General features: G+C 39.0%; 1 protein-coding gene across 1 annotated transcript in view; it reads left to right on the forward strand.

Annotated features, from left to right (window-relative positions):
- The window catches only part of LOC126191272 (RNA polymerase II subunit A C-terminal domain phosphatase), a 94,936-nt gene extending 91,891 nt beyond the window's left edge, over nucleotides 1-3,045 (forward strand). Inside the window, exon 8 of the mRNA XM_049932081.1 lies at nucleotides 1,775-3,045. Coding sequence (XP_049788038.1) covers nucleotides 1,775-2,055 — 281 coding nt within the window. The 3' untranslated portion in view covers nucleotides 2,056-3,045. The remainder of the gene's footprint in view (nucleotides 1-1,774) is intronic.
- Nucleotides 3,046-10,914: the final 7,869 nt, after the last annotated feature.

Below are 10,914 nucleotides of genomic sequence, written 5' to 3' on the forward strand. Positions count from 1 at the left end.
GGGGGGGGGGGGGGCATATGTCTCTTTCTTTCTTCTTGTTTTGATGGCTGGATGTATGTGAAATTTCTCAGATTGTGTTCTCACATGAAGTTCTGTTCTTTTTGACAACTGTTTAATGCAGTACCAATTTTTGGTAATGCCAACCATGCCTTTTTCCTTAAGTGAGAAACTAGTTCTTTCTATTTCTCATTTTTGTCTATGTTTAATTCTATTAGTAAAAAGAAAGATGATGAGACTTACCAAACAAAAGCGCTGGCAGGTCGATAGATACACAAACAAACACAAACATACACACAAAATTCTAGCTTTCGCAACCAACGGTTGCCTTGTCAGGAAAGAGGGAAGGAGAGGGAAAGACAAAAGGATATGGGTTTTAAGGGAGAGGGTAAGGAATCATTCCAATCCCGGGAGCGGAAAGACTTACCTTAGGAGGAAAAAAGGACAGGTATACACTCGCACACACACACATATCCATCCGCGTATCTATCGACCTGCCAGCGCTTTTGTTTGGTAAGTCTCATCATCTTTCTAGGCTTGTGTCTGTGTATATGCGGATGGATATGTGTGTGTGTGCGAGTGTATACCTGTCCTTTTTTCCTCCTAAGGTAAGTCTTTCCGCTCCCGGGATTGGAATGACTCCTTACCCTCTCCCTTAAAACCCATATCCTTTTGTCTTTCCCTCTCCTTCCCTCTTTCCTGACGAGGCAACCGTTGGTTGCGAAAGCTAGAATTTTGTGTGTATGTTTGTGTTTGTTTGTGTATCTATCGACCTGCCAGCGCTTTTGTTTGGTAAGTCTCATCATCTTTAATTCTATTAGGGGTCTTTTAGCTTTTAGTAGATCACCAGATGTTTGATACTCTTCATTTGTCACTTGGGTAGATTTATTATAGCATGTGTCTTATGCTGGAATGATTTTCGGTTGATGCCCTGTTGGATGATGCTGACTGTTTGGGAAATTAAAACCATTCTTGAATGGTCCAGAGGGACAACAAGGATGTTTGTGGAAAAGAAAACAGTTAAAAATTTATAACAATTTGCCATTAGGCAGAGGGAAATGTTTTGGTTTCTGTATAAAAATTGCGACATAGATTTTATCATTCACTCCATGTTGTCATTCTTTCTCCACTTTAATTGTTGTTTGAATTGTTACGAGATGAATGCTGGCTATTAATCCCCTAACTAGATGAAACAAGTCAGAAGTGATGGCACAGATATGTCAGGTGGTTTGTATATTGATTGGTTGCTAAGCCATTTAGTTCAGCTGTCAGTAGTTCTTTATTGCCTACTTCTTGGCAAGTTAAATTTTTGATACCATGAAGACTTACAAGAAGTAACTGCACATATTTGTATAAAATTTATTGATAAATATTATGTTTGAAGTTCACACTCATTAACTGATAAATGCAAACCACAGCACTTTCAGAGCAAAGCAGCAGCAAGTTTCAGATTCAGAGGCTGCCTCATACAATTCAACAAAGGGAATTTGTCAAAGGATATATGTAAATTATTCACTGACTATAATGTTGATACCATGATTCTACAAAAATATATGTAGCTGGAAACATACTTGACGCCTGAGAAAATATTACAGAATACAATAAAGCTTATGTCACCCATCCATCAAAAAGAAAGCAATCTTTGTGGCATCGCTGTGCAGGGTCGAAAACTTTTCACCTTGTCATTGTAAAATTATTGCTTGCAATTATATAATATGATTAATGTGTCAGTAGTATATCATCAAATTCTTAACACTAGTAATTTTTTTATTTGCAGCGGAAAGTCCACATGGCTGGAAACACCATGAAGAATTTAAGAGAGAGAAAAGACGAGCGAAGGAGGCATTTGAAGATGATGAAGATCTCCTAGAGGATTCACCATGTGCCAAATTCAGACGTGGGGAAAAGGTGCCAAGTGATCTGGATGTTGATAGTCCAGAAGATGAAGAGAGTGCAAGTAATGATGGAAGTGATGAGCCTCCTGATGAAGTAGATGATGGGGAATGGAATATGATGGGTGCTGCTCTTGAAAGGGAATTCCTCTCGGGCAGTGACTAACTTATGTTACAGTGTGCCTTGGTGGAAGTTCCTGCTGTTGGTACATACTGCCACATATAGTTACATTCTTTATTTGGGTGTCAAACTAGCATACAGTAGTACCCTGTTCTAGAACTGTGACTATAGACCCAAAAATTCATCTTTGCTATGCACTGATGAATAGTTAAAGGCTGAAGTTTGAAAGTTACCCCAGTGAAAGATTTCTCATGTTAGGAAAAGAACTAATAATTTGTAAAGACATTACAGCAAGTTTCAATGAATTTTAGCTTGTGCTCATGTATCAAGAACAGTGTGGGCATTCTCTCTCTCTCTCTCTCTCTCTCTCTCTCTCTCTATCTCTATCTCTTTCTTTCTCTCTTCCTCTCTTCCTCATTCCTTTTTCTCTTTTTCTGGGTGTGTGCATGTGGGGGAGAGGGGGGTCACTCTGTAAAGGTATGACACCATGAGGTTTCCCTGTTGTGGCAGATGTCTTTAGAATTTGCTTAATGATTAGCAACAGGAATATGACCGCACTGCAGAGCTGCTTGCATGGACACACATTCATTTCAATGAGCACTTTTTCTGTAATCATTTGTAAAGATTGTACAAATAATTTATTGTGCTAGTCATGAAAGTTTGTGAAAGTACATGTACATTAAACATACATATTTTTCTAAGGTAATTTTAGGATTATTACAACACTCATTTTTAATGTGTGGCTCAGTATGAGGACAAGAGAGAGGTGCAAAATATCTTAAGGTTTTAAAACGCTGTATAACATTAATATTTGGATTCACAGCACATTTTGATATTGTGGAAAACCTTACAGACTTCAGTCTGACTTAAATATATGCAAAACTGCCCAAGGAGTCTTTCCGTGCTGAAGTGTTCATCAGTAATTTGTTTTTTTATGTGAACTGCATTTATTAGTAAATGAATGCTGCAAAACAACAACATTGTTTTCCCTTCCTTCTCAGTAGTAATAAAGTAACAAAAGTTACTAACCATAAATGTGTAGTGACAAGTGTGAAAATGTGAAATATTTTGTGTGCTGAACTGATTGTTTCCTGCTTGTGTTCAGTTGCTGACTTCCTCAGAAGAGTGCGAGGATGCATTAAATTAAATAGAGTTTCTAAATATTTGAGCATCTAACAATATTAGTTTCAATATGCCATCATTACCATAGCAATAATTGTTTTTCAACATCACAGCTACACTATTTCTACACTGTAAAGGAGAAACTTGGGATTTCAGTTCAGGAATTTCATCCATAAATATTTCACAAAGTTGTCTGTGTGTTGCTATACCTTCAAAATTAAATTGAAAATGGAACTTCAGAATTTTCACCTAAGTTTCTTATGGTAAATGAAAATTTTAATTTTATTGTCCACACATTATTATTTGCAGTAAAATAGTTACTAATTTGGTGAATAAATTTATTTGCTTTTTTATGTATTAATGAACTATACTTAACCTAATGTATAAAGAAATTCTATGGATTTATACAGTACATAGACACTTCAAATATTTCATTAATAAGTCAGGTACCAAAATGAGCTTTTCAACATGTGATTATTTCACAGTATGGTGAGTATGTAAATGTATGACATATGTAGAAAGTTTGACTTTTTTGTAAGAGAGAGGACATTCAGTGACAGTTCAGAACCCTTTACAAGTGGCAGACAGTAACATAACAATTGCAGATGTAACATTGAATTCTTTTACTGAAACCATCAGGAGAAAAAGATAGGATTTAAGGAAGGCTTTGAAGACGTGGTGAAAGGAATAGACAGCATACATACTTACTGAAGAATATAGCAGAAGGATAATCAGAGGAAAAATGAAGGTGATGAAGAGTAGCTGAAAGGAGGATAATGACATACTTAAAATCAACATTGGGAAAGACGAAGTAGTGGAAGAAGTAAAAGATTATACAAGGTTTTTCAAGCAAGTAGATTGGCACAAATGAAGAAAACTATTTTTAATAAAAGGGCAATACTGGTATCAGATATTGATATGGAACAGAAGTAGTGGTTCCCGAAAGTGTAAGCCTAGAGCACAGCATTGTATGGAAGTGAATCTACGTTTACATCTCTACTGTGTAAACCAGTGTGAAGTGCGTGCCAGAGTGTACGTCCCATCCTTCCAGTTATTAGGGCTTTTCCTGTTCCATTCGCATATAGAGTGCAGGAAGAATGATTGTTTAAATGCCTCTGTGCATGCTGTAATTAATCTCTCTCTATGGGAGATATATGTAGGGATTTGTAATATAATCAGAGAGTCAAAATTGGTTCTTGAAACTTTGTAGTAGACTTTCTTGAGATAGTTTCCATCTGTTTTTACAGTTCGCCAGTTCAGTTCTTTCAACATCTCTATGACACTTTACCATGGGTCAGACAAACCTGTAACAATTTGTGCTGCCTTGTCTTTATACGTTCAATGTCCCCTGTTAGTCCTATTTGGTATAAGTCCCACACACTTAAGCACTATTCTAAGATGGGTTGCATAGGTAATTTGTAAGCAATCTCCTTCATAGACTGATTGCAGTTTGCTAGTATTCTACCAGTAAATCAGAAACTGTTACCTGCTTTACCCCAAATGAGCCTATGTTGTTGTTCCATTTCATGTCCCTACTAAGTGTTACACCTAGGTATTTGTATGAGTTTACTGATTCCATCTGTTACTGACTCATATTATATTCGTAGGCTTCTATGTTTTTTCGTTTTGTAAAGTGACAGTTTTACATTTCTGAACTTTTAAAGCAAGTTGCCAATCTTTATACCACTTTGAAATCTTATCAAGTCTGACTGATCATTTGTATATATTTGTTCATACTGTACTCCATTGTAGATAACTGCATCATCTGCAAAAAGCATATAAACATAAAAGCATAAAACAATATAATGAAAAGGATACTCATTGTATAGTGGAGATGCTGAGTCACAGAAAGGCACAACAGAAAAGACTGCGCGCGCGCTCACACACACACACACACACACACACACACACACACACACACACACAGAGATGCAACTTACACACACATGACCACATTCTGTAGCAATTGGAGCTAGACTCAAACTGTAGTTACTATTTCTGTTGATCACAAAGTCATTAGATTAGATTAGATTAGATTCAGTTTTCATCCATAGACCCAAATATGAGATGATTCTTGGGGATGTGGAACATGTCCTTTGTTTTAATATGTAACATGAACAGCAGGAGTTCAAACACACTTCCCTGGGGTACACCCAAAGTTACTTCTACATCTGTCAATGACTCTGCATCCAAGAGAACATGCTGCATCCTCTGCCGAGAAATCTTCAATCCAGTCTCAAATCTCGACCGATACACCGCACAGTCATACTTTTGATAATAAGTGCAGGTGTAGTACTGAGTCAAATGCACGTCTATCTGATTGCCTTGATCTGTGTCTTTCAGAATGTCATGTGAGAAAAGTGCAAGTTGGGTTTCACATGATCTATGTTTTCAAAATCTGTGCTGGTTGGCATGTAGGACTTCGTTCTGTTCAGGATACCTCATTATGTGTGAGCACAGAATATGTTCTAAGATTCTACAACAAATGGCTGTCAAAGATATTGGATGGCAGTTTTGAGGATTACTTCCACTATCCTCCTTGTAGACTGGTGTGACGTGCTTTCTCCCATCTACTGGGCACAGTTTTTTGTTCAAGGGATTTATGATAGATTATAGTTATCACATGGGCTAACTTAGCTGCAAATTAGTTATGGTGGAGATTCCACCAGGCCCTGTGTTTTTGTCAATTTCAGTGATTTCAGCTGTTTTTGAATGCCACCAACACTAATATATACTCCACTCATCAATTCAGTGGTTCGAGGATTAAATTGGAGCAAAACTCCAGAGTTTTCCTTTATGAAGGAACATTTGAAAACAGTTTTAAACTTTTATGCTTTTGCTTTGCTAACCTCAATTTCAGTTCCTGTCTTGCCCATGAGTGACTTGAAACTAACTTTGGTGCCACTAACAGCCTTTACATACAACCAGAATTTCTTGTTTTTTGTAAAAGACTTTTTGACAGTATTCTGCTACAGACGTCACTGAAGCCTTCACACACTGCTCTCTTGACTGCCAAACATGTTTCATTCAGTGTCTACCTGTTGTTGTTGTGGTCAGTCCGGAGACTGGTTTGATGCAGCTCTCCATGCTACTCTATCCTGTGCAAGCTTCTTCATCTCCCAGTACTTACTGCAACCTACATCCTTCTGAATCTGCTTAGTGTATTCATCTCTTGGTCTCCCTCTACGATTTTTACCCTCCACGCTGCCCTCCAATACTAAATTGGTGATCCCTTGATGCCTCAGAACATGTCCTACCAACCGATCCCTTCTTCTGGTCAAGTTGTGCCACAAACTTCTCTTCTCCCCAATCCTATTTAATACTTACTCATTAGTTATGTGATCTACCCATCTAATCTTCAGCATTCTTCTGTAGCACCACATTTCGAAAGCTTCTATTCTCTTCTTGTCCAAACTATTTACCGTCCATGTTTCACTTCCATACATGGCTACACTCCATACAAATACTTTCAGAAATGACTTCCTGACACTTAAATCTATACTCAATGTTAACAAATTTGTCTGTAGAAATTTCCTTACAATGACTATATACCATGGAGGGTGCCTCCCATTATGAACTGTTCTACTGGGTACATATCTCTCCAGTGCATGGTGAACAATTCTTTTTAACTTGAGCCGTAGTTCCTCTACATGCTTCTTCCTTACTGAAACATGACACTACTGCTTCTTTGTTTAATTTGCTGAACATACTGTACAAGTCTTCTTACATGTTTTGGTTGCCCTTTGTACTTAGATGTTCATCGTTGCTATGTGGACCTGGTTTTATCAAATATTGTTAAAAATTAAATGGACAATTAAAATTGAAATTATTAAGTACTAAAAACAGCAAGTGAGGAAAGAAACCTGTGAAAGGTTCTTACTAGAGGAAGAGGCAAGTTAGTTGGACATTTATAATGGCATACAGGACTGCCTATCTTAAGTTGCTGGAACGAGCAGTAGAGGAGAAAAATAGTAATGGCAGACAAAGATTAGAATATGCCAAACAGATTATAGAAATGTTTGGGTGTAATAGTTAAGTAGAGATCAAAAGATAAATGACTGTATCAGACTAGTCAAAATACTGAAGAATTTGCAAAATAACTTTCTGTGGAAAATGCAGTGGACAGTTTCATGCAAAAAATAAATAGTCTGTGGTGTTTTAAAAATGATGAATTTACTGTTCAAATAACTTCAGTTGGTGGAGTGTACAGTACTGCAGATAGACACGTGCTACAAAAGTAAAAGGAACACAGTACCTAGCTTTCGAAACTAACATTTCCTTCATCAAGGAGGAGAGTGGGCTATGATGAGGTAAGTGGGAGAGACCCACTTGTGGTGAGGGTAGACAAAGAAGAAGGGGAAGGCACGACAAAGAATAGATCAGAGATTGACCTTCCCCGACACATCTGTCTCATCCCCAGTGAAGGATCTATTGGCTCAAAAAGCTAGATAGTTTGTTCCTTGTACTTTTATATATGTCTACTGAAGGTAAGTCATGATCGCTAGTACTGTTTCATTATTTATTAGTTTTCTTGACAGCAGTTTCCTTTGATATAATTAAATATAATTTTTGAAAAGGGTAGTTGCTACACACCAAATAGTGGAGATTCTGAGTTTGTGTGTGTGTGTGTGTGTGTGTGTGTGTGTGTGTGTGTGTGTGTGTGTTTGCATGCGTGAGAGAGAGAGTAGAGCGCATACGTGCATTTGTGTGTGTGTGTGTGTGTGTGTGTGTGTGTGTGTGTGTGAGAGAGAGAGAGAGAGAGAGAGAGAGAGAGAGAGAGAGAGAGAGTGTTAGTTTTCCATGTTTCCGACAAAGGCCTTGTTGGCTGAAAGCCCACTTTCTGACAGTCTCCTTTTTTGTCCTTGTGCCTATCAGTAACTCAGGATCTTTGTTATATGTTGAAAAGCATCTATCCATGTCATAATATTGTTACATCCCAACCTGGATTTTCCATTGTTTAAATATAACTAAATCTTCACTTACATTATGCAATTGTTTTCTTTGGATATTTCTTATTCACGAATCCACTATGAAAAAAGACAATAGGGAGTTGTTCAGTGGAATAAAATGTATTTAGTTAGGTCACATCTCATTATTCCATTGTCACCTTAATATTGCCAAAACATACACTGAAGAGCCAAAGGATTATGACTAACTGCTTAATAGCTTGTTTGTCTGTCTTTGGAATGAAATGCATAACTGATTCTGCATATGAGGGTTCTGACAGTTTGTTGGTAGATTTGTGAAGGTATGTGGCATTGGATGTCGACGTACGGGTCATGTAATTCCTATAAATAATGGGCCGCTGATCTGCATATGCGGTGGTGGCACCTGACAGCGAGCCTGATGATGGGTACCATGGGATTTACATCAGGCAAATTTGGTTGCTGGGACACGAATGTGAGTTCACCATAACACTCCTCAAATGACGGTAGCATGGTTGTGGCTCCAAGACAGGGACAATTATACTGCTGGAAGATATCACCGTTGAGGAAGACATCAAGCATGAAGGGACACAGGTGGTTTGCAGCTGTCAGCATGTTTTCAGTTACTACCACAAGCCCCATCAAATGCAGGAGAATGTCTCCTGTAGCTTACTATTGCTCCCACCAGCCTGCATCCACGGCATGCTGCATGTTTCGACCCGCAGTTCACCTCGATGACGGCATTTGTGGGGATGACCATTGATTTTGTGCAGCAAAATTGTGATTCACTCAAAGAGCTGATGTGTTTCTATTGATCAATGGTCACATCCCGACGGTCCTGTGCCCATTGCAACTGTAATTGATAATGTCATTTGGTCAACATACGAACACTTAAGGGTGGTCCGGTGTGGAACTCCATGTACGACAAGGTATGATGAACGGTGTGCTCCGAAACACTTGTCCGTGCACCAGCATTGTGTTCTTTCAGCAGAGACACCACAGATGACCATCCATCCTACTTTACAGATCAGTGTTTTCCTCATCATCATTTCATCCTCATCATCTGCACGCAAGTTGCCCAATGTGGCGTCGACTGGAATAAGACTTGCACTCGGCAGCTGAACTTCCCGGTCGGGGCCTCACAGCCAACAGTGCCACACGCTCATTTCATTTTTTACAGAGCAGACAAGCCTCCGAACGCCACATACTTTGCAGAGCTGTGGATGTCCAACCATTTAGCACCTTGTGGTTGTTCCAGTGTCCTACCTCTTTCTGTAGGTGCTCATTACAGTAGCACATGAACATTCGACCAGCTTCGCCATTTTCGAAATACTCATTCACAGGCTTTGTGTAATAATGATCTGACCTTTGACAAAATCGCTTATCTCAGTGGATTTCCCCATCTACAGCCCGTATCTTCGCTAGGGTGATCCTCCACCCACCTGTGCTGCGCTTACATACTTTTCATAGCGTGTCGTGCCCACAAAACACCAGATGACATCCAACGTTGCAGTGGGCAGTGGTCATAATGTTTTGGCTCATCAGTGTCATTATGTTCTGTGAGTGCAAAGAGAAATATTAGTAAAGGTGGAAGCATCATAAAGGATGTGAACCAGCCTAGATAAAGAAACAGTTTAATGATTTTGAAGGGTGTGCCACACGTAATTATTTTGTGTAATTTCATCTGATTAGCGAGTACATTTGCGAAGTAAAAATAATACAGATGTGTAAGAGAATGCATTAAGTCATATGGCATTATTATTCACACATTTCTCACAAACCACTTTCCGTATAACAAGTTATGTTGTTACTTCGTGATGAGGTATCGGCAAACTCTTTCCATTAAACACTTTGACCGAGCACTGAATGTCAGTTATTGAATTTCATCCCATTTGCATGATAAAAATCAGGAGACAGTGCACTTTTTCCAGGGTTGCTTCTGGCCATGTTATGCTATGCATATGTGGCGGTGGAGATGAAAGTGTGCTGCATGGGAAGCAGTAGCCTTCATATTTGTTATGTTTCAACTATTTTTCCAAAAAGATTTCTGCTAAGAGTTTCTGATTTTCACTAAGAAATGCTTTGTTATTTGAAAAAATAGTTTCTTTCATTTTTCTGCAGATAAAAAAAGAATTACAAGTACACTGAGGTGACAAAAGTCATGGGATGCCTCCTAATATTGTGTTGGACCTTCTTTTGCCCGGCATAGTGCAGCAGCTCGATGTGGCTTGGGCTCAACAAGTCATTGGAAATCCAACCTGCTGCCTCTGTAGCCACACATAATTGTGAAAGGATTTTGTGTACGAACTGACCTCTTGATTATGCCCCATAAACGTTTGATAGGATTCACGACTGGCGATCTAAGTGGCCATATCATTCACTCAAATTAACCAGAATGTTCTGACATGGCGCATTGTTGTCCAAAAAAATTCCATTGTTTGGGAACATGAAGTACATGAATGGCTGCAAATGATCTCCAAGTAGCTGTACATAATGATTTCCAGTCAATGATTGGTTCAGATGGACCAGAGGACTTGGCCCATTCCGTGTCAATACACGCCACACCATTATGGAGCCACCACTAGCTTGCTCAGAGCTTTGTTGACGACTTGGATCCGTGGCTTCATGGTGTCTGCACCACACTCGAACCCTGTTGTCAGCTCTTTCCAAATGAAACTGAGACTCATCTGACCACTTCCCATTTTTCCAGTCATAGGGTCCAACCAATATGGTTACTAGTCCAGGAGAGATGCTGCAGGCGATGTCATACTGTTAGCAAATGGGCTCACATTGGTCGTCCACTGTCACAGGCAATTAATGCCAAATCTTGCACCGCTGTCCTAATGGATGTGTTCGT

This window comes from Schistocerca cancellata, chromosome 6, assembly GCF_023864275.1.
Source record: "Schistocerca cancellata isolate TAMUIC-IGC-003103 chromosome 6, iqSchCanc2.1, whole genome shotgun sequence".
Classification (NCBI taxonomy): Eukaryota; Metazoa; Arthropoda; class Insecta; order Orthoptera; family Acrididae; genus Schistocerca; species Schistocerca cancellata.